Raw genomic sequence first — 25,317 nt, 5'->3', positions numbered from 1 at the left:
GGTATATTTGAGATACATGGTGTGTGAACTAAATATTGGCTGTTAAACACTCTGTGGTGTGAAATTCAATTTGGAGGTTGAGCAGTTAAAAGCACTTTTTTTTGTATTGTAAGCAAAATATACAAAGAAACAGAGGCAAAGGTTAGATTTTCTGATGTTTTTGCTTATGGTTTTATCAATCCAAGTTGTGTTTGAACTGAGATAGTTGCTTATGACTGTGTTCGAAATGCAGCAATGTGGATATAAGGCATATACCTGTGTCAGAGTTAATAAAACCGTAAAGCTACAGCGACTCACTGGCACTGGAGGCGGGACTTGCACAGTGATGTCATCGGTGTCGACGGGAGAGTCCAACCACGGCCTTTCATCTGACGACTGACTGTCAGAGTAGCCTTTTCTCTTACCGGGCTGTGACAGCTGACTCTTGGATCTCCTGGGTATGCTCTCCAAGTCTTGGTTCTCACCATTCTGCAGTAACAGAACATACCGTTAGAGAGGGATTGATCACTTTTTCATTCCCTTCTACAGTGTACTGACATGTGAGGTGAGAGAAATCACCTTATCTGAGGAGTACTTCCACAGCTCTACGCTGTCCATGCTGTTTCTCTTGGTGAATTTGGGTCTTGCTCCTACAGGGGAAAAAAAAAACTCATGTAAATAAACACAGCATTTAAAAATAAGATATTTCACTACTTTCAAAACGATTTCATGAGCAGGTTTACGCTTGCAAGTTGCCCCTTGTTTATCTTCATTTTTTTTTTTTTTTGAGGGGAGAAGCCTGTGATGTCAGTAGTGGTCCCGTGATGTTCGATGTGGATATGAGGTTTACACAGACAACCAGGCAAACAAACTGAATAAGAGTCTGTTTGCCAGCTCTGCTCCGAGGAGGGAAATGTAGGACATGGGTGTGAGTTTCTGCCCAGAGGAGAGTTTAGGAAAGCAAACATCACACAAAGGCAAAGGAGATTGTATGGATTTTGCAGTTTCTCAATGCTTTATTATATAAGACTCAAATGTGAGCTGTTGGGCTATTTGAGGGGCATATACAGGAACAATTAGTTTTATTATCTGAGCATATTTCTGGAAACAACCCATGCTCCTGCAAAACAAGGATCTTTATACTGCCCCCAAAAACATACACACGCCCCTTTGCTTTCTGTCACATTTAGCCTCCGTTCAGACATAACACACACACTGTCTCACCTGAAGTTAGTTTTACATTTAAGATGGCCACTTTGTGTACTCACACAGTATTCTAGTTAGCTTGCTTAAGCCCACATGTTATTTTTGTCGAAGGTAAAAGAGCAGAATCGAAAAACATTTTAAAAAAAGATTTGATTTGAGTAGTTTTGAAGTTATTGCTTAAAGCCCATTTAGTATCCCACTAAGCAAAGTTTCTACTTGACTCCGGCATTATCCCAGAGCTCTGTGATTATTATTGTCTGTTCCTATTTCTATGTGATGGGAAAAGCAAGTACAGCTCCAAGACCACAGTCTGAAGACGCCAAACTAACAGGTCCCTGTTTTAAATACACATTCAGACACACACACACAAACACACACCAGCATACACAGAGTTGGGCTTTTTTATCTGCCACACCCTTTCCCATTCCGTGATTAAGGAAACTGAGGGACTTGCTCACGTAGCTTTTCAGAAACACAGTTATATAACCGCTCTGGTGGAGAAGAGCGTGACCTGAATGAACTAAAGTCAACATTTCACTCCACAGTCAACGAGGACATCTTTGGTTTCTCTTTTGTCTTTGATTATTTTGGCAAACCTAAATGTGCGCGTGCATTTAAATATGCAAACATAAATGTCTTTTCAGAAACCCTCTTGAAGAGGTCTAGACCTTTCGCACCCAAGAGTTGTGGCATTGTACTTATACACTGAGTAAACGTGTTTCCCAGGTTAAATGTTCGCAAGGTTTTCAAATGATAACCAACATGGCTGACAAGTAAATGCTTTTGGGTAAGCCCCAGCTATGTTACATTTAGACTGATAACATCAACTACACTGTCTACGTCATTATTTAAACAAGTGAGAACAATAAACAGACTGAACAATGAATCAAAAGCCATTTTACAGAAATAGTGACAGTCGGCAGTTTCCATTGTTTCTACATGTCGAACATTGATCACACAGTGTGCATATGTAACATACAGCACCATAAATCGAAGGAAAGCTGCTATAACACTCACCCATTGCCACAGTAAATTTCATATAAAAAGGTGAAAATAACTTTTAGCGTTACCTTGCATCTCAAACTCTGAACTGGAAGGCGAGAGGTCGCTCTCGTTGACCCCCAGGGCCTCCATCAGCTGCTCCACATTCATTCTGGCTGTCAGTTCCCCATTTCTGTCTCCAATCTGAGGACGGAACAAACAGGCAGGGATAAAGAGACAAACGAATTAAGTCAAATGCAAGAGGCCTTAACCCCATTAAAGATGCATCGGGGAAGGTTGCAGTGTTACAGTTGCAAAGGGGACAGTGCAAATGTGTAAGGAACATCAGTAGAAAATAAAAATGAACAAGATTCTCCCATATATGGGCATTCAGATATTAAATAGATGTTGAAAATGACAATACAGTCGTGACTCGATAATCCGACACTAAATGTAAAACCTTCTTTTATGTCGGATAGCAAGGCTGTCGGATTGTCAAGGCGGAGGTCGAGATGCAAGGCGGGCTTGATGCTTGAAGGCAGTGGCGGCTGGTGAAAATGTTTGGTGGGGGGGGTGCAGTCTGCAAATGACCTTTTATTTACAATCAGAAATTAGAATATGAGCAACATCAGGTACAGCTATTTACAGGAATGTAAATTGTCTACCTTTGGAGGATATCCTAATCATAATCTAATTTAACATTTTCAGGACTTAACAGAACTAAATTTCGAAACCATTCATCAAATTTTCATCAATATTTACAGGATCTGTACAAACTCAAAACACATAAATAATGAAAAAAACACTATTCAGGGCTCCAGACTAACTTTTTCACTAGTAACACCAGTACGACCCACTTTCTCATTTTGTTGCACCTCCCACCTGGTCAAAGGCAGAACACATGACTTGCTGAACATTTTATTATCGATAGACACTACGATTCACTGATGCTCCCTGAACGCCCCACATTGCAGGCTGCGGTAGCAGCTGTTTGGTGGCTGTGGTGCTCTGACAGGTGTGTGACCAAAAATGACTAAAAATAATAAACTAGGGCGTTCTCATGTCACATTTGTCCAAGATGAAACCAAGTTACATGTATTCTACACGCGGTCTTTTCTATGAGCAGAAAAATGCTCACGTTATTCACAAGAAGACCTCATTTTTAAGCGTAAAAACTGCAGTACACCAAAGTTATAAAAGTTCCACTTTCCACCACTGTGGACCACACAGCAGCTTCCTGTGCTGGTTACAGCGACACTAATACAGTTTCATGATCATCATGCTCATCAATTCACACACTCTCAAAATAAAGGTCGCAAATGCAGTCTGGAGCTATTTGAACAAAAAACTGGCTCTTCTCTCTTTCTGCTCAGCAAACTTCTCTGTTACTTTTTGGTTGAAGTCACTCATCTCTGTGACCAGTCTTTTCTCCACTGACAGCAGGCCGATGCATTAAGCTGTCACGACAGTAGCTGTCATCTAGTACAAGAGCAACGGGACAGGCTGCGTGATGGCATCAGAAAGTGCAATCATAAGAACGTCAAGACAAATTAATTGGCTTACAGCAAAAGTGGACAGGTCCAGGACACACCGAGCTGCGCCCTGTGAGAAAGTCTGCAGCTGCCAATCAGAGCCCGGGCTGAGGTCACATGATCAGGAAAAGTTTTTCGAGCTACATACACACTCATGTGGCTGCGCCCCGCATCCAGGAAGTGTAGAATTAGTAAACACGCAGTAAAGACTAATATTAAATCTGTTAATAATACAAATATTGTTAATATAGCAAAAGAATATGAACGTTATTACTAATTTTATTATTATTTTGTTAAATTAATTCAAATTTAATATTGTGTTTGAGAACTACACCCTGTATTGACCAGCCGCCACTGCTTGAAGGGTAGTTTGTTGTTAATATTTCGTGTTTATAGTTGTTCTAATAACTAGTAGGGCTGGTCCGAATAGCACTTTCTGGGCTCCAGATATTTGGGCCCAATTAATGATGAATATCCGAATATTCGGCGCGGTCAGGGGGGCACTCCGACGGGGTGGAAGTGGCCGGAACACACAGGCAGTACTTGGCTGCTGGTGCCAGTTTAGTTAGCGGTCACAGTTCTGTTTTCACCATCTGTGGCAGCGGCGGAGGAGTGGCAGTTACGTGCCACTGTTTACTGTTTACTTCCACAAATACTGAGCACGCTCGCAGAGTGCAAATCCAAGGCTGTCAGTATGTTAAAGCTATTTTTAACGGGTTCCATTTGTTTTTCCTAAAAACCTGTGGGACAGCAAGGTTTTTGGATTGTTAAGGGTCGGATTATCGAGTCACGACTGTATATCTAAAAAGCAATGATACTGCACAGATTTCTTGCAGCACATATGTAGAAGAAATCTGACGTTACACAGAGTTTTTTTAAATGAACAAAATATTCATAATCCATTTTTTAAAAATAGCACATGTAATAATGTCTCACTTCTTTCGAGATGTCCAGGTGTTTCCGGGCATAGTGGAGGGCTTGTTTGTGGTTCCCTAATGACACGTACGCATTTCCGAGACTCCAGCAGGCACGACCCTCACCAACCCTATGGAGGAATGAACATACACACAAATGTCAGCAACTATTCCTGCGCTCATGCATTTGATATCATTTGTGCTCGCTGTACCTATCAGTGAGCTCCTGGGCGATGTACAGGTGTTTCAGGTGGTAGTCTATGGCCCTCTCATACTGTTGCAAAAGCGTGTAGGTGTTTCCCAGACTGTAACAGGCCTGAGCCTCCATCACCTGGTCTCTAAGTTGCCTGGACAGTTGCAGAGTTTTCCTAGAGGAAGACAAACAGGGGGACAAATAAAATTCTCAACTCGTAAAATAAAAACTTTAAGAGCTTCTGACATTCATCAGACTCATATTTTTTAAATTGATTTTATACTTCAAGTCAAATTTGGTTAATTTCGCCTTCTCTCCACTAGATGTCAGACTTCACTTTTTCCTCACCTGTAGTACTCGGTGGCAGTGTTGAACTGTCCCAGGAATATCAGGGCATTTCCCAGGTTACTGTAGGCTCGCCGTTCAGCAGCTTTGTCCCCAAATTCTTTGGCAATGGATAACCGCTGTAAACAGAGCAGCAAAGGTCAAACTACATCAGGATAACACTTTCATTTTGCTTCTTAATTTTAGTGGCTATGTGTTACTAATTCATTTTGCTTTGCTTGACAGCGTGTAAGCAGAGGCAGTTACACGGGTTCAAGTTGCAAGCTCTGTTGGGCCCATTATTTCATGACCAGAGGTGCTGCTGCAGAGCTGGTGCATCAAATCACCTCTGCTGGTTCCCTTTAGAGGCAGTGAGCTCCCCTCTGTGGCACACTGATAGATTTGTAATAGAGAATAGAGGAGAGGCCAGTTTCTCATGAGAGGAAACAAGTGTTTTACAATGGAGAGTGACAGGAAACATGGGGAGGGAGAGCCTGAAGCCGTACTTTCCAGTAATTCACCAAGAAACCAATTCCCTCCTCTTTTTTTACGAGTAGACATCAATCTCGGTGTGGTGGTACAGCATGAGATAGGCTGCAATACACTGAAAAACATACCCAGCTGAAATCTATTTGGGAAAAAAAACTGTTATGACTACTTATACCACACACTGTGATCAAACACTATTTTTTACCCTTTTTTTTCTATTTTTGTCCTCATTCATTGTCACCCATGCAATCCTATCTCTTCTGCTGTTGGCTTTAAATAAGATGGTAACTCTGTAAAAATGGAATTAGTAAAATGAGAGAAGCAAAAACTGTTTAGATGAGAGACTAGTTCTTCCTCCCTCTCAGGCCTGGCTGTGTGAGACTACCCTCAAACTGACATTGGCAAGTCTTGTTGTTTTGCATGTAAAATTTTAGCCAGACGGACATCTGTGCAAGGCAAACGAGGTAAGATCTGTCCTCAGCAAGACGCAAATGCACATGGCCTGCTTCCTCAGTGAATACAATTATGAAGTCTAGTCTGGCTGCACCTAAAAGCTAAAAGCTCAAGTCATGCAAACACGTTTGAACGCAACTCGACAGTAAGCCAAATTTTGTGGTAATCATTTGGTTGCTTCTGGGCTGCATATGATACAACTGCACAAAAGAGGCTGAACACAAGAACAGCCTGCTGTGAATTTATCATTTTGCACTGTGGCTGCAGGGAGGACACTCAAATATCCCTGGCTAGGACACTGTGTGCACGCAGCATGTGCACAAACCACCAAAACACCCTGAAACCATATTCAAATGCCTGTGTTAATGGTCCTGAAAACGACAAACTAAACATATCTGAAAACTGAAGTGTTTGGGTTTATGTACTGCACATAGCATTGTGAAACAAAATGAAGGCAATGCATACAGTTTTTGACTTCACTTTAATTGCAGTTCTATTTAAATCACGGGCATTTTCTGCACAGCCTGGTGCAGATAACATTGTGGCCGGCCACAAAGTCCGCTACGAAGTGAATGACCTTGTGTCACGTGCAAAGTTGGGCTGCCACTCTGCTCATGTAAGGTCGCCACTCTGTCCTGGCACAATGACAAGGCCGATAACTCATGTCTCTGCAAAACACTCGTGTGAATATGCTTTTGGATTTCTCACCTGACGGTGGAACTTGATAGCTTCAACAAAGTTACCCAGCAGGTAGTGGGTGTTGCCCAGGTTCCCGTAGGCCCTCCCCTGAGCTGCTCGGTCACCAAGCTCTTTGACCAAACACAGGTTCATCCTGCAGAGGCAAGTGCACACATTTAGTAGCAGTTAGGCAACAGTAAAGTAGGATATTAGTGCGTTCATAGTTTTATTCTTTTTCTTTGTCCATCCAGTAGGCAGGACATTAGATATTCTGATCACTAAATATGATTTCAGAATATTTTAATATTGGTGTAAAACAATCCAGGATTACTGTAGTGTCCACATGACAGAGTTAAATATTTACAACACATTTATTGTATCACCTTTGTTTGTTTTTCCTCCTGATGGTAGTTTCTGGTACAAAATAATTGGCTGTGAAGGGGCCCAGACAATTACCCTGGGATATGAGTTATTATGGGATTATCATGTTGTATTTAACCAGGCAACAACAAATGGGCATGCACCGCCCTGCTTCAAGTTACACACAGTTGTCTCTTTCTAGTCTACCCTTTTCTGGCTTAATATTCTTGTTGCTCATATTTTCTGATATCTTTGTTTCTGATGTCTACAGTTTGCAGGTGACCTTCAAATTATTACTATTATTATTTTTTAAATGCATCGAGTTTCCTTTAAATGTCATTTAGTCTACCCCTTAGCTTTTAGGAAACGCTCTGTCACAATAAAAGCGTGTTATTTAGTGTGTCGCAAAACTGGGTTATAAGGCAGACTGATCTGAAGTAAATGTGAGCCTGGAGTTTAACAGAAGGCAGAGAAAATACAGAGAGTAGAGGGTAAATGGTTCTGTAGCGTAATAAAAATAAATCGAAATCTGTGGTAGCAACAATAAGTAAGACTGTTGAAAATTGATACGTAGAACGTATTGATTCAGACTGCACCACAGTTGTAAAGACAGTGAGAGTGGGTTGTGGGTTTTGATTTCAATCATCAGGGAGTGGAATTCATATCCAAGTAAATATTATTGTATATAAGAGTGTTCAAGATTTATGAGTGAAAATCTGTTTCAGGTTAGCCTTTTTTTCAAATCAGTCAACAAGTATGCACATAAAAATACTAGAAAAATGAGAAAAAAAAAAAGATTTCTGTGCTGTATGTGTTTTTTGACAAAGCAAAATATCCTAAAAGTGATAATAAATAAAGCTTTCTGTTATTAAATTTTCATTAAATCCACTTTGATGCAACAACACGCAGCAACATTCACCCGTCGAAGCTGCCAGCGTGACCTTAATGTGTTCTAGTGTGCACGTGTGTTCTGTCCTCTGTGAGCAATACTTACTCATAAAAGCCAGTAGCCCTTTGCAGTGTGTCTCTGACATCAGGAGGCAGGTCCCCTGGTTCCTGGGTGCAGCCCCACAGCTGCTGCTTGCCCTTTGCGTGAAATACGTTCCCAATGTTATACAGCGCTCTGGCCTCTCCAACCTGCAACAAAACAGCACAGAGAAGCTAAAAAAGGGCAAACATTATACATATGGATGTTAAGGTTGTCTTGCTCATTATTAATCTTTTTTTTTTTCCAGAGGGGTTGTGTATTTGTGTGTTAGTTTGTTTGGACGTCGAAAGGTCTGTATTTAGTGTGACACATTACCTTGTCACCCTGCTCTTGAGAAATATCCAGATGTCTTTGGCAGCAGACAACAGCCTCGTCGAAGCGCCCCAGCACTTTTAACGTGTTACCAAGGTTACCGCTGGCTTTCCCTTCTCCGATTCTGTCTCCTATTGTTCTGAGAAAGCAGGCACATGTTTTGCATTTAGTGGTGCGGGAGACATCCACAATTATCCTGATTTAATCATTTAGTTAATAACCATTAAGGCACCGCGGCGAGATTTAAAGGGGAAAATCCTGCACAGAGCGTTTTTCATTTCTAGTTGCTTGCTTCCTAGGACCAGGTCCCAGTGGCCCTGGTGAGACTGTAATGTAACAAGGTAAATCTCCCTGGGGTCTTTAATCACTTCCCTGCTGAAGTACCAGCTGCACTCACTGCAGGAGGACAGATTACTCACGAGCTAAACGTCCTGCTGGTACTTGTCGACTGTTGCTACATACTGTAAAATTCCCCCTCACTTTTCTTTTGGAATTTTCTTTTGTCTAGCTCAACAAATTACAGTTTCCGATGCCGTGTATTCATCCAGCAGAGGAAATAAAATCAGCTGGAGATGGTATCCTGAATGCTGACTCTCTCTTTGTGAACCACACCATACCTACATACTGGCAAATAGCTCTGCACTGACTGGAGCTCCTTTTACAGAAAATAAGATGACTGCAGTGACATGATTAATTATTATCCTTCTTCAAAGCTGTCTGTATTAGACAGAATTACACTTGATCAGGCTGCACAGATGGCCGGAGCAGAATTTCTGCAACATTTGTTCTAAATTACAGCTTCATTTGCTATGATAGAGTCCCAAAAACATTTAAAACAGCAACTATATTTTCGATGTGCACTGTTCACAATTAAACCGAATGAAAACTGGGGATAAAAAATACGTCTCTTATAGATTATAAGTGGGAATACACAGTCCATCTGGTTCATCAACATGGCTATTGATCAACTTAAAACTCCCCTAATATGAAAATGCAAACATTTATCAAAATCACAGCAGTTGTGTTCTGCATCACGAATAGATTTTTTTCACATTTTTTGACAGCTGAAACCAGAAGTTAAAGACATTTGCAAGGTACAGTGCTCACCTGGCCAAGGTAAGGTCGTGCTTGTGGTATTCCAGGGCTTTTCCGTACTCCTTGAGGTAGAAGTAGGCATTGCCCAGCTGGCTGTAGATGGCACTGAGTGTCTTCAGGTCTTCTGTGCCGACCTGCACGGCTGCTTCGAAAAACGCTGTCCCCCCTTTGAAGTCCCCGGCCTTGCACAGTCGCTCTCCTTCCAAGGCCAGCTCCAAGCAGGAGGCCTCCATCCTGAAGGGTGAACACATGCGAGCAAGGAAAAGTCAGGAAACAGTACGAATATGTTGGTATGTTCGCTATCAGAGATAACACTGTACAGTAATGTGGATACGATTACAGTGGCAATGCAACATCATCTCACAGTGAGGAACAAATTGGACATATCACCATGACAACAAGGTCTGTAGCCATTTCTGTGGACTGTTGCCTTAGCAACTGAGTCTAAGCTCCGAGATGAGCACCTTGAAAAGGTATCGCACTTTATTTACACATTACTTCTTGTCTCAACTTGGTTTTTCGAGTCTGGTTTCTGGTATGTGCAGTGATTTAAGAGGACCTATCTATGCTGCTAAGACGAAATTATGATAGAGCCACATATTTCAGAAATAATTATCGAAAGCAAGTCAAGAGGAAACTTCCCACCACCTCTACAATGCCTTGATTACCATGGCAACTGCTAGATCTGTCAATCAAACTCTATTTGATGGCAATCTTTTTTTCTAATTTAAGCAACAGTCTTCTTTACATGACTACATGATGAGAGGTGTCTACATTAGAACCCAGGTATTATGAGATGGATGAAACAACAATGTACCTGTGCTGATGAATGCAGCCAAAACTACACAATTGTTTAGATCCTTTAAAAACAATCGTGTACTCAAAGACTGCAGTCACCAGAAGCACAACAGGGTCTCATCAGTGAGTGGTGTCCAGAAAGTATACATCCCAGATTCATTGTATAATCCAGGATCAACTAAAGACCAGCCAATTTGGTTGTAGCTCTAAATTCCAGATAAAGTACTAGAATTTAGAGTTAAGCAAGGATTATCCTCGAGTCTAATCTGTTTTAAAAAAGGCTCAGTTCAAAAGATGGAGCAAAAAAGAGGATTTTTATATTGTGCAGCACATTTGCCAATGCACCAGTCTTGCTGCTGTCCAAAAACTTAGCATTTTAACCGGATTTGTTGCTATTTAGCGCAACCACAATTACAATAATTATTAGTAACTCGCATTGCTAACATGATCTTCTGGTCAGAATTTCTCAACACAGATTTGGTGTTTAGTTTTCTGGCTGTACCTGTGTTTTTGCTTGCTTCGTGTTTTGTCCACATACACCTGGAGCTCCAAGTGTAAAGGCCTGAGCATCGCTTGAGGTCGGGGTCCACGGTGGACGAGTCTACACATGGCTCTCTCTGCTCCAGTCAGAGGGCAAGGCTCAGATGCCATGAGGGTAATGTTTAACACAGTCAGCTATATCAAAACACAATTTACGTGGAGTTTGCAGCTCATTCACTCATAATGCATTGCTGAGACTTTTTGTGTTATTGGTTCCAGGACTAAACTAATATAACTCATCCAGATGAAATTTCCAAATAATAGTTATTCTATTTTAACATAATCTGTTCATATAAAGTCCATATTGTCTTTTAAACAACCTCAACATAATCCACTGTGTCAGCAACGTTGCAGCAAACCTGGACGCTTTCCAACTGGAAGCTCTAACCGCAGTCCAAGACTAGCCAAGAACAACATCTGCTCTTCAAGTCCTCAAGAACGTTTCAAAAACCTAATGGCGAACCGTCTACTCCCATAGCCAGAACAGTCAACAGGGAATTGTCGCAATTTCCACAAAAGAGGTACAGTTGTATTTCCTTGCAAAAGCATGTCTACAGCGGCCACGATTTACTAATTCAGCTGAATTTAATCAAGAACTCGAGACGTCCGTGGCCGTTGCGTCAATCAGTTCTTACTGCGCCCCAACAGAAACGTGTCCTCCTTTTTGATTCTCTTCAACCTGCAACGAGATCCGTTGTCCTACCCTCCCATCCGCATTTCAAATGAAAGCAGGTAGGGAACATTCTGGCTGAGAGCAGCGGTACAATCAGCAGCGACAAAGCAAGTGCAACACTTCTAAGCTTGACCGTTGCCCCAATGAGCGAGAGAGAAAGGATGAGAGGGACCGAGAATTGCTAATCCAGTGACATGCACCTCCTTGGTAGAGACCATGCAGCGCGGTGAGTGGTCCAGACTAATCCAACTATCTGCTGACAATAGCAGAAGCATTATTAGGTCACCAGCCAAGGCAGATAAGACTGTGAGTAAATGAGAGGTGAGGTGCCAACTATGCTAATGCATACAAAGAGGAACAAAGTTTTCCTTGCATCACATGTTGAGTCAATCAGCAAAATGTTAAAAAAAAAAAAAAAGACTACTCATCTATTTTGATTGTTGAGAATCACCAAAATACAAACACACTTCCAAAATATGAAAAATATGATGGGTTACTTTAAACTGACCACAGATTCTTCAATGCCTAAATGCATTACTTAAACGATAGGCTTGAGTTTGCATTGGAGCTAAAACTTCTTCATATGTATATTCCTGAGGAGGGGTACTAAGGTGGTATACCATTTTTAAACATCAAAATCTAGACACACTGGCAATTTAAATGTGAAAAAAACATGTTAACAACCATTTTTTTCTTTTGATATCCAAATAAACTATGCTAATATAGGGGCAAATAAAGCCCCCACTATTTGCCTATTTTAGACATATCCTCGCTTGACTTGCCTTTGTTGACATACAGCACAGCCACCTTTTTTTCCGCCTACCTCACCCACAGAACATGCACACGGCGACAACGAGGTGCTTTAACAACGGCTCTGCTCTATTCAAATGCCCCAGTAAGCTACGACAGTGTCAGTGAGCCAGTATGCACAATACAAGCAGCCTGAAAGGGAAGCAGGTAAACTAACTCCTTGTTTACACGCCCAGGCTTTTGTTGCTGTGACACATCGAAACATCTCCTGTGAAAAAAGGCTTATATGTCGACCTCTCAGGAAAAGATGCTACAGGCTCAGAGAGGAAGCCTATATACTTTGATTCCTAGTGAGTGATTTATTATAGGACTATGTTGTCCCTTTGTTGCTTACATCAGTCACAAGAAGTGGGTGATATGGAATCAAATTTCTGATTTTGGCATAAATATATACATTTTTTTAATTGCAATTTTATTTTAATAATAAAATTCAACATTTGACTTATAAAGTTGCCCCATCAAATTGATGCAAAAATTGCGAGGATTAAAATAAATAATAATTTCCACAACGCAGTTCTGCTTATTGCACTGCTTCATGGTCAACAAAGGCCTAATTCAGGGGTGCCCAATCCTGGTCCTCGAGAGCCCCTATCCAGCATGTTTTAGATGTTTCCCTGTTCCAACACACCTGATTCAAATGATCAGCTCATCATCAAGCTCTGCAGAAGCCTGATAACAATCCTGATCATGTCAATCAGGTGTGTTGGAAGAGGGAAACATCTAAAACATGCCGGATAGGGGCTCTCGAGGACCAGGATTGGGCCCCCCCTGGTCTAATTCATCCAGAGGTATGAAAGGATAAATGCTATGACAGAGATGGCAGAATTTATTAGAACGTTTTATCCCTCACTACATAATGATATATTAGGAAGCATCGCCACTCTCAAATCAAGTCGTGCTACATTATACTAGAAGTCCGGTTTGGATGGCAAAGCTTTGTGTCACAACTTTGCAAATACAAATATCAAAATTCATATTTAAGCATACAACTACTGGTGCAACAAAATTCTAACGAGCAGCTGCTTGTACGGCAAGAAAGACTTTCAGTTTCCACCCGATCAAAAAACCTTCCATGCTCACAGTAAATACATTTTGCTGCTGTTGGTGCAAAAGGTCTCCAAACATCTATTAGAATGGCGGCCAGTTAAATAACACACAGCAGTCCTTGCTCTGGAATGTGGATGGAACTAGTTATCGCTGCAGATGAAAGCCGTTAAGAAATGTGCATGGTCATCTCCTTGGTAAAAATAAAATAGCCACAGCTACTATTGCTACAGTGGTGGAAACTCCCCAGCTCTGTAATCCTTCTATGGAAACTCTCCAGCCCCAAAATGATAATTCATCTGAACAATTCCCCCCAAAAGGACAGGACCACAAAGCAGTAGCCTGTGCCAAGGTTGCCCTTCAACGCAAACAGGAAAACGAAGCAGACACTTAGAGCCGAAACCAAAGGGGTGCAAGGTACGAGGTCAGCGCAGTTACCAGAGATTACAGAGGGTGTATTTGAGCAATCACATACATGGAGGGGACACCAATAGCCGGCGGTAGTTTACCACTCAGCTGTAAATACTCCCCACTGTTCCTTCAACTTAAGACACTGAGCGAGCAAGTGTGACCTTTTTCTGATGCTGCACAGAAGGTTTCAGCAAGAGGATATAAAGAAATGTCTATATCTTGACTGTGTCTTGTGGCGTCCAATGTGGGGAGGGGGGAAATCCAGCACAGAAGCAGTACAGAACTAAAAAAGTGGATCTTCTCAATCAAAGCTGTGAGACATCAGTGTGGCGTCTTCATAGGAGCTGTAAGGAGTAAAGTCGTGGCATGTAGCTCCAGAGTTGCTGTTAATAACGAGAGCCAGAAGATGAGGAGAAAGACATGAGGACACTGAGTCTAGTCACAGATGGCGATGGGGCCTTTCTAAGCCACCACTGAACTATAAAACCCTGAACTGAGGAAACGGGTGTAGCATAAAGAATGTCTGATGGCACGGCAAAAAAAACAACTCAAACTTAAGCTGTGCATTTGTGAAGTTAGAGGCCAGTTTATCATGACTCAGTTTAATTAAAGTCAGCAAACTTAAAGTATTTCCCAAGTACCAGCTTGAGGGCTAACAAAAAAAAAAGGTATTTATGGACAAAAAAAAAAGTCAAATAAAGAAAAAACCAAACAAAGACAATAGCGGTCTAGAATTCTCTCACAGCGACTTTCATTCCTGCCATCCTTGTGGTTGAAATAAGAATGGATTTGTGTGGAGCAGTCTGCCATTCTCTCCTTTGATTACCGCTCTAATTGGTCTGTTTGGGAGACACTCATCCCATAATAGCCCGCTTGTGGTCTAGGAGAGACAGTCTCCCGGTGCTGTTGCCATGGCAGCAAGGAGTATATGTAACTTGGACAGGTTTCAGGGAGTAAGTTAGGTAGGCTGGAGTGAGGTTTGAATGTACGCTATGTGGCTATGCTGTGTGTGTGTCAAGTTTGTCCTCTCAGTGGAAACAGCATCACGCGAACAATGAACCTTTGTCAAATGACGAATCACAATGTATTCATTGTTCATGTAAATATGTGACGACCTTGTGCTGCCGTGATGGAAAAGCTACACCGCAGAAGACAATAGGAATGAACAAGTTGAGAAGTACATCAGCAAGTTTAACAAATGAGGGGATGATAACCAAGTTAGCATATGAAATGAAACTAATGTAAAAAATCCTCAGTGACAAATATGCAACATCATATGAAGACTAGTAAAAGGTTACAATAGCTGGACGAGGTCAAGGCCTCACAGTAACGCCATCAAAACCAAAGCCCTTTACTCATCACCGTCTGATGAAGGACTGCAAGTCTCGACGTACCGCAGGTTGCAGACGATACTGTACTCCTTCCTCTCTGAAAGTAATGAGGCATAAAACAGGATTTGGTGCAACGCCATGTGTACTAAAACAGCTCATGTTTTATGAGCTCATAACAAGCTGCTCGGACTGTTCATTGCAGTGCCCTGAATAAATAAAGTCTGCAGCCCATTTCACAAGATGCAACTTCTACGATCGTAAATAGGCCTGTTTGCACAAAATGTCACAATATACACCGACAACATGCTGTGCTTTCACTTTGCACTAAAAAAACCCACAAATATCTGAAACCCTGGAATATAAGGAAGCTTAAATAATTAAAATGGGACACTGTTTTAACATGACTGTGAAATGACGGTTAATATTCAACTAAGCAGCATATGGGTCAATATTTAAAAGAAAATTTGACTAATGGTCAAGTTTGGCAAACATTCACAAGATAAAACTAGTCAAAGCAAGCAGGACATACTTATCAGAAACGCAAAAACGCAAAACAAAATTAATCTGCTTTGTGTTTTTACTTGATTTTACTTTGAATTAGTGCAAGAAATGAACTTCAGAAAGTAGAAATGTTGCATAAACTAAGAAAAAACACAGCAGATCATTATCCGACATGGGTAGGGAGGCAGGCTATTCCACGACGGTTTAGAAACTAGCAGAAATAGTCCAGTGAAACAGTAAATAGCAACATGAATATGAGATGTGACCCAATTAAAAACCAGTGATGTAAGAGGTGCACACACTCTGATGCTGTTTTTGTCTTCATTTGTTTGGATTTTACGTCATCTTTCCTTCTTAAATGTTTGTCTCGCTACATTTCATTTTATTGACGAATCCTTATTTTCAATATTCAAGGGTCCACACTACTGTCCCCATGATTCTTGGCTTAGCAAAGCAACCCTGTGCTCAGAGTAGTAATCCAGCCATAATTACAGAGTGCCACGGCTAGTTGTCTGGGAAACCAACGAGAAACTCTCGAGGAATGTTTTTCCTCTTGCACTGCATGTCTCCTTCAGTTAGAGCAGAACTGTCTCCTTCTTTCTTCTTTTCTCTAATTCTCTTGTAAAGCTGCATTTTTACCCTCCGTGATTGTGTTATTCTTAACCATGTTTTCTGCAGCAAGAAAAAATCCATGGGGTAGGACCACGCCGGCCCTAAAAACACTGAAGGAAAAACAACGTGAGATCAAATTTACGGAGGAATAATGGTATCAATTCTAGCAAGCTGTGATTGTGGAGGTTTTTGCAGCATTTGGTGAAATGAAATGTGACAATTTAAATAGAAATGTGTCAATATACTGAATAAAAATGTCTCTTTTTTTAATATCTATTCATTGAAGATGACACAGATTTGCAGGCATGCTCATTTTCAGTGTCCAGCATGTAATCTTTCACAGTTAAGTGTGATAGAAAACTCAAACAAAACCCAGCAATAAAGAAATTATTTGTTTACTAAATGCTCATGTATCCTAAAGTCCAAGCAGACCACGATGTCCATCTTAGCACATGAGTGCCTGTGTGTTACATAAGTAGGGTCAAAAATAGAGCCCTCAGGCCCTTATGAGGGGACCATTCTGAAGAAGCTTCTTTGTCAACGTATGGAATGCAGACTTGGAGCTTCTGATATGGTCAAGAAGAATTCCATAGGTCAAACTTGTCAAACCATTTCGAAACGAGCCAATAGAAAAGGAGTTCTGTGTTCACCAGCGCCCCATAAATAAGCCGGCTTCTCTGAGAAAGAGATGCTGGACAAGTTCTGCTTATCTCCTGACTGCAATGGATCAATCTGCCACGCAGCCTGTCAGCGTTTTGTGTTTTTTAAAGGTCAGAAGAGTCATTGCTGTTTTTCCATGACAGAGGTGACTCTTAAGGACATCTACTTTTGATTGATATTATGTTCAGTAGCCAAAACTGAATAATATGCTGCTGAATGTGTGGGGAAAAAAAGGAGATAAACCCGTTCCTGTTCTCAGTCAGCATGAAGCTTTGCTTACAGAAGCACGTCTGACTAAGCTTTCAGTCATTGATTATCATCTAAGTTAACAGAAGCAGTGTAAGTAGACGCATTAACTCTGAAACACTTCTTTCAAAGTTGCTCTTCTCCATTGCCTGACACTGGTTTCACTTCAGCAGCAAAACGAAAAGGGTTTTACAGAACTTGTCTGTTGACAAAAACCCTCCTTTTTGTGTCTCATTTGTGATTTTCTGAACGCTTCACATAACACACACACGTATATTGACACAAACACACACACCTACACCCACAGCCCTCATTGTAGAAAGGTCATGTATTGACTTTATCTGTTTGTGAAATAGAGGAAAAGCATCATGATCAGCACTATGACTCACCCCATGCATTTATCTTTGTGTGTGTGTGTGTATGTGTGTGTGTGTTATGGACATAACTTTGCAGGGTGTATGAATGCCACCTCTCAGCTCAATAGTTATCAACATTCCCAGCAGCCAGCTCTGTGTCACAGACACTGGGGGCGGAGGGTGCAATGTCACAATGTAGTTTTGGTTTTACACAAAAAAAATAGTGTAGAAGTCTGATCTTTGTTAGTTTAACATTGATTAATTGTTTTAACCGGGCAAATGTGCACATTAAACAATTAAAAGCCAAATATGTCCCTCACAGAGGAAGTAAACGGGTTATAAACTTCTAGTATATCACCTTCTTGTCACTTTATGGCTGCAATTAATTACTATCTTACTATCTTATCTCCCTCCCTTTATTGTGAAGCAACTTGCTGATTATTTTCTTGACGAAATGATTAGTTGTTTGTTTGATAACAATGTTAGAAAATGCTGAAAAATGTCAACCACTGCTTCATTAAAGCTCAAGATGACATCCCCCAAAGTCTTGTTTTGTCCACAATCACAACACATTCAGTTTACTGTCACAGAGAAGCAAAGAAAGCAGAAAATATTCACATTTAAGAGACTGGAATCAGAAAATGTTGACTGCTTTTTTCTTTAAAAACGTACTCAAATCACTTAATGATGAATAAAATTGTTGGCGGTTAACCTAACAGTTGACAAGTTGCACCTCCATTTGACTTCACACTCCACTTAAAGTATAGTTTTTGAGATGTTTTACCATATACTCACTAGATATACAAATAATTTCAATTTTTTTCATCATCTGTCAGTGTTGCATCTGATTTATTCCACTTGGATGGATGAGTGACAAATGTGAAGGGCCCAAATTAATGCAGCGTTATGGTGATTAGTAACTTCCAAAATGTCAAAATACAACCCAGAGACGGGTCATTTTCACAAGTTTTGACTAAATCCTTATCAGTGGTGTCTAATGGATGACTTGACAAATAAAGAACACATAAAATTGCACCATTTACTGATAGGAAACGGTCACAGGTAGGGCTGAAACAACTGGTCAAATAATAGAGAATGTATTGTGTTTTATTTCAAGCAAACTATTTAAGAAATGGGGGTAATGACACATGACAAAAAACAAAAGTTGTAGAAAATATATTGCTATTTTTAAGCTGTTGTCTATGAATGAATCAGTGTGAGATCCCGCATATTGGACAACATTAAGCCACTTCAAGCAGTTCAATGGCATGCAAATAGAGCTATAATACACACAGTAATGAGGCAAGAGAAGACAAATGAGAGGGAACGTGATCATCACTCCTGGTATGTAAATATGTGGCATTTCAGCAGACGCCCCATGTGCATTTGTGCTCATCCATGCGATCCAAACATCCTCCTGCACATATGCTGTGATTCCTGCACCCACATGGCCCGTTTAAACCCCCGACCCATGCGTCCTGTCAGCGCCTCCATCTCTGTCCAACGTCTTACGAGGCTCCTCTCAGTCTGTACATTCCAGCCACAGCAGCCCAGTGACCCGAGCCAGGAATGAGGCTTGGAACCGGGTTCCGACTGGCTGCAACTGTGGCTGGGTCTTGAGCCTTAAATCAGTGAAAGCTGGCTGCTGGGTCCAGCTTCCCCCCTCTCTCTCTCTCTCTATTTGCCTATAGCTCCTCCTCAGTGAGCAAAGCCCCGAGCTGGCGAACCCCTATTATTATTATCCCCTCTGTCCCCTCCAGCCGCTCCCTTGTTTGTTCAAGGACAGGGTTACAACCCCCCCAGAAAACACACAGCACACCTCGGTGTTCCTACCTTGAGTGCAGCCTCTTGCTAGCCAGATCCTGGTCCACACCGTTAGCAGCCGACTGAGCCATGGAGCCGCTGCTAATGAGCCTCCGAGCTCGCTTCGTCCCCCCCCTTTTCTTTTTTCACAGTGAAATATCCTCCTTTCTTCTCTTTTCCTCCTGGAGCCTCTCCTCGCTTCTTTCTCTGTCCCTCCCTCCCTGTCTTGTCGGTCTCCTCTCTACCGTCTCTCCTCCTGTTCCCTCATTCAGCTCAGCAATGGCAGCTGCTGAGGAAGTGAGCTATTGTGCAAATAAACCATAAAAACGCACGAAGCCCCGCCCCCGAGGTGACGTCACGGCCCGGCCACATTGTTGGCTGAGGGGCAAAACTGAAGGTGTTCAACTTCTCCAAACACATCTCATGCAAAGACATGATGCGTTTGGTCATAACAGTGAGGCCACACCCATCTCTGTCTGTTGTTGAGAGTTTTTGCAATAACTTGCAATGAATAATTGCCAAAAAGCTCATTTCTCTATGAGAAGCTTCAAGTCTGCACCTCTGACCACACGCCGCTGATGGGTGTGGTGGGGTGTGGTCAGAAAGTTTGCTTTGTTTCATTGCTGGCTTTATTCCTTATGAAGACCAAGAAGGGACATGGAGAAAGAAAAAAAAGGGAGGGGGAAAAAAATAGAGGTATCTTTTGCGAGATCTTGTAAAACTTTCTCTGAATCTCGCAAAACTTTCTCTGGGTCTCGCAATAACTTTTGCGAGATCTTGCAAAAGGTCTTTTTGGCAGTATGGTGACTCGACAATGGAGGGCACCAACCAGTCCTCCATTGCTCATACTGCCAAAAAGACCCAGAAGTTTATACCTATAGTTTTGCGAGATCTTGCAGAAGTCATTGCGACATCCCGAGAAAGTTTTGCAAGATCTCGCAAAAGATACCTCTATTTTTTTTCCTCTCCTTGTTTTTTATTCTTTCTCCGTGTCTCTTCTGCGGCTCCGTAATTCCTCATACTTAGGAGTGGATTTTAAAGTCTGTTTTCCTATGAAATGCTTCCCTCCCTTGCCTTACCCTGACTCATTAGTTACAGATGGGTGACAAATTAAAGGAAAAGTCAACATGACAACAAGTGTCCTAGTAAGGCGTTGGACCAGAATAGCTTCAGTGTATAGTGGCATCTTTGGAACCCTACTGGAGGAATGTGAACACCATTCGTACAAAAGATATTCCCTCATTTGGTGGTTTGATTATGACGATGCATGTGTCTGCAGCAGAGGAGGCTGCAGTTTCAGCATTTATAGGACTCTTGGGCGCAGCTGCCTGCTTTATTATTGTATTTATATCTGCATGTGTCATCATTAGACTGGCGACTTGTCCAGGGTGTATCCTGTCGCCGCGACCCTACAGAGGATTAAGCTGTGTATAGATATAGGATGGATGGATGTATCATCATCTAAAACTGTTTCTCTTCACAACCTTTTAAGTGCAACATCATGTAACAATGCTTTCTCTCTTCTTTTTTGTAGTTCTTTAGGTACAAAAACATCATGTTACTCGTTTTTTTCTCTTTATAAGTTCTCAAGTGCAATAACACAACACAGCACTGTTAGGCTTTATAACTGTGAAGTACATGTCTGCACACAGTGTGTATCATACAATTTCTCCACTATGCCATATCCATATCTTGGTATGTACAAGTTGTCCATTACCGTGAATATATTTTTATTTTTGTCTTTATTGTATACCCCATCCCTATTTAACCCAATAATATCCTAATGATACCAATACGACAAACTGTGCCGCCTGCAACTCTTAGCAACAAAGTTAAATTGCACAACAGACAGTACCTGTTGGGTTGGGTACACCTTTAAGTCTATAAGTCACTGACTTTATTGATAATCCAGTTCAATAGGTGGAAGTAGGAAGTGGAAAACAAAGGTCTTAGGATGGAATTGGACTGGAATTGTGATCCTGTGACCCAATATCATATTATATATGAAACTGCCTGAAGAGTTGACCTTGTATCTTGCTTCTCTCCTTTCAAATATCTCTTTGAGATTTATTGGCTGCATAGGCCATAGCATAAGATTCCATCCTAGTTTGACCTAATAATGTGCTAATGATACTAACTGGACCAACTGTGCAGTCGACAACTCTTAGCAATGGTATTAATTTACACAACAGAAAGTAATAACTGGGTGGAACAAGCTTTTAAACACATAAATCACTGATGACGTGATCATCATTCAGTAAAAGCCGTCCTCCATCAGGATAGAAACGCTTTATCACAGGATAAAGGTGATCCCTCAGAACAAGTTTCTGTTAATCTGCAGTGACTTCTCCCTCTAAGAGAACAAGTGGACTCGTGCCATGCCAGCAAAATACTAATAGAGCCATTAGATCCCCATGGGGGAAGTAGGGGTCAAGGATTTAGCTTTTTCCTTTAGTTTGTGATCTCTGCCTAGTTACCTCTGTTTGGCCTGTACACACACCTACACTCAGCAGTGATGTCACATGAGACATGAGTACACCTGTATATCACTGCAACAAAAGGGAGAAGTCAAAACACTGGAGGTCAGAAAAACAAGATTTTCAAGGGGGCCCAAATATCCTTTAAGGAATTTTATTTTCTTCTCTTTCTATTTTCTTTCTCTTGAAGACACCCCACAAAGAGATGGTGCAAACCAAACTACATGCATATGACATACACACTACTTGCAAATGCACATTTATTTACATATAAACCAGGCAGAGGCCCTGCACAATACAAAGACCAGGCCAGGCAGGCAGAAGGGCTGCTTGGGCCAGTTCACAAGATGCAAGACTGACCACAGGAACACAGCTGAAAGCCAAGATGAAACAGCCAAAACTGTGAACAGAATGGCCACTCAGGTGAACTAGCAAGCTGCTACGCTGACCAAGGGAGACAAAAAAGGGGGACAGAGGCCAGGCCGAAGGGGTGAAACAGGGTCACATTAGCCTGAGACAGCAGGTCTTTTTCAAAGTGGAAGCTTCCAAGGTGTCCCATTTATGAGAGGTGGGGCCAAAGAGGAGCCGCCAAAATCAGTGTCACTCATTCTGCATGAATCCTTAGAAGAAGGGACTGAAGAAGGGACTGGAGAAGCATGAAATGACAGAAGACTCAGAGCAGACCACCAGCCCACATATGTGCAGGGCATCCCACCCCAGAGATGGATCATCATCCCATGAATGAAAAGAAGGGGTGACGCCAGCCTGCCTATTGATAGGTGCTGCAGTCACTTTGCTGTCTTTCCTGGCAATGATGAGGTGACCTTACAACTTTGGCAGGAACTGCCAGAGAGCAAGGAGCGCTATACTACAGGATGTTATACACTGGGTCACTTGACAGCAAATCCAGAGCCTGTTGACCCAACAGACTGCATAGATCATGCTTTGGCATTCTGTGGAGGCATTTGTAAAACCAGCCAGCAGTGGACCACAGGTCCTATAGCACTCACCTTTGATTTGTGTTGGCTGAATCGCTCCACCAGCAGAGGAGTAGGAAATCCCCAAGAACCACCACCAGAGAGACCCCTGTAGACAAAGCATTAAGTTCAGCAGACATCATTGGACAGGCCGCATGCACAGGAAGGGGAGAAAGTGGCTTTGCATCATGGATGCCATTAGGCCCTTGAGCAAAGACAAAGACCCTAGTTGGCCTAAGAATGAAGCAGGAAGACACTAAGGCAGGATTAGAAGGTCCACCCCCTTTCTGGAGTCAGGAAGTTAGTTTCCCTCCTGGAATCCAGAACCAAGCTCAGAAATGTTGTCGCTTGGTGTTGCCACAGACTAAACTTTATAATGTCAAACCCCTGCCCCAATCCTCGCATATGTTACAATAGGATAGCCTCTGAGCCCATGCAGACCAGCTGAGGGAAGGGGTAGACCCCCACTGGCAATTTTCCTCATCTGCACTTGTCATAGATTACTGCTGAGAGGGTTAGCTGGTTACTGCAAGCAACCTGCTCCAGGAGCATTCAGGTGCAGGCAAACACATCAAATCCAAAGTTTACTACAAGGCTAAGAAATGGGTAAAACCTAATTCAACATGACAAGCTAACCGGGAAATGACTTACATTTTAAAGACAACTTTCATGCTCTTTTTTGTCTTGTTCATGTAATGCATGATGGTACATATTGCCTGGTTACTGACCATTGGTTGTACACTACTTTTCACGGTGCATTGTGGGATATTTTGAGTGCACTATATAGGGTGTAACAGTTGTAACATTAGGACAGCACTATGAAATGATTTCGGGCACACCTTTTCAGGGGGCGGGGACTGGCAGCAACCCGGAAGTACTCACTTCCTTGTTTGCAGCAATGTGGGAGTTTAGTTCGCTTCATGCTAAGTTAACTTTGTAGAGTTAGTAGCTGAAAGCCAGAAAGGCGATTTGGGACTCAGAGAGCCGAGACCGTCTGGACATGTTAAAGGGAGATAGAGCACGATGAGACATCCGCTGTTAGCTTGCGCTCAACACGGACTACCAGCTCGTTAGCTTCGCACCGCAGCAGCACGCTTTAGCGGCATTCCCGCGTCGGGAAATTGGCGCTCAGCAGGGATCCCGCCGAGCGCGTCAGCTGCACCACCGCAGTACACTGATATGGGGATTAGAGCCACAGGAGCCAGAGAGACAAATGAATAAATCTAACTAAGCCCGCAGACAGACGCCTAAACCACAACAGGTAAGCAGATAGATGTTGTAACCCACACACATACATACACAATATTTATAAAGTAGTTCATATTTCCACACTGCATCATGACTGAGTGGAGATCAAACTATGAGCACAGGTGCTTTATACCTGTTGGGTGTGACCAGGTAAGTGTCTTAAAGAAATATCCACATAAAATGAGGACCATATATATGAAATATATAACTGGGTGGAGAGATAGTCTGGAGACTCTGGCCTCAAATCAGTTGTAAACAGTTATGCAAAAGACAAATCTGGGGGCTTTTCTTCACATTGAGGAGCATCTATGCAACTTTACTTACATGCTGCAGCACAAGCTGGACCCAAATATGCAGCAGAAGATGGGTAGATTAACAGCTTGGGACATGCAGATCATTTTTCTATGAATTACCAATTATATCAGGTCCTAAATATGAACAAATGTCACAGTTCAGCTTATATGCAGTTTTGTAAGTACCAGTAGTCATGCTGGTCTTCATATCATCAGCCACATCAGCAAACTGCAACCTTCAACTTGCCTTACCTTTATTGCAATAATAGCAGTTTAGGCTTTTTAAACAGCTTTTCATACAAGATGTTGCATGCCCCTATGTCTGCTTTCACACTTTGGCATTTCTGTTGTCATAGCCAACGTTAAGGTACAACTCTGCCACAGCACTAATGTTTATTTACACAATATACAAAGGGTGAACAAACCTACATTAAAAAAAAACATACACAGAAAACAAATACATAAGTGAGTGGAATTAAATATATTTGAATTAAAAAGAAAGAAAGAAAGAAAAAGTTTGGTGTCCATCAATCACATGAAAAGAATGGAATTGATTTAAAGAGGGTTAAGACAAGCTGCCATTTACTGTTGAACTCAGAGGAATCAGCTCTCAAAGAATATCTCATCTTTTAAATTTTTAAGAAAGACATAACATCCCTCAGCCATTTGGTGCTGGAAGGAGTCTTTATGGATTTCCAATGAAGGAGCAGGTGGCGATTTGCCAATAATTAAGTATAACATCCAACTGGTTAGAACTGGGGTTGCAGGGTGGCGCAGTTGGTTAGCACTGTTGCCTCGCAGCAAGAAGGTCGCCGGTTTGCGTCCCGGTGGGGGCACCGGGATCTTTCTGCGTGGAGTTTGCATGTTCTCCCCGTGCAGTGTGGGTTCTCTCCGGGTTCTCCGGCTTCCTCCCACAAGGTCCAAAAACATGTTGAGGTTAATTGGTGATTCTAAATTGTCCGTAGGTGCTTGGTTGTCTGTCTCTAAGTGTGGCCCTGTGATAGACTGGTGACCTGTCCAGGGTGTCCCCTAC

At 41.9% G+C, this 25,317-nt stretch overlaps 1 protein-coding gene across 1 annotated transcript; it reads right to left on the bottom strand.

Moving 5' to 3' along the window:
- On the bottom strand, nucleotides 1–19,494 carry gpsm1b (G protein signaling modulator 1b). The gene is made up of 11 exons (XM_008285589.1): nucleotides 19,320–19,494; nucleotides 9,517–9,738; nucleotides 8,413–8,548; nucleotides 8,104–8,246; nucleotides 6,780–6,903; nucleotides 5,154–5,269; nucleotides 4,825–4,980; nucleotides 4,635–4,743; nucleotides 2,256–2,370; nucleotides 559–629; nucleotides 1–468 (listed from the first exon to the last, which is right to left on the bottom strand). The coding sequence occupies exons 1-11, from the start codon at nucleotides 19,379–19,381 to the stop codon at nucleotides 43–45; spliced, it is 1,680 nt and encodes a 559-aa protein (XP_008283811.1). The 5' UTR covers nucleotides 19,382–19,494; the 3' UTR covers nucleotides 1–42.
- Nucleotides 19,495–25,317: the final 5,823 nt, after the last annotated feature.

This window comes from Stegastes partitus, unplaced genomic scaffold (assembly GCF_000690725.1).
Source record: "Stegastes partitus isolate 25-593 unplaced genomic scaffold, Stegastes_partitus-1.0.2 Scaffold409, whole genome shotgun sequence".
Taxonomy (NCBI): Eukaryota; Metazoa; Chordata; class Actinopteri; family Pomacentridae; genus Stegastes; species Stegastes partitus.
This window is presented reverse-complemented; position numbering and strand designations above follow the sequence as displayed.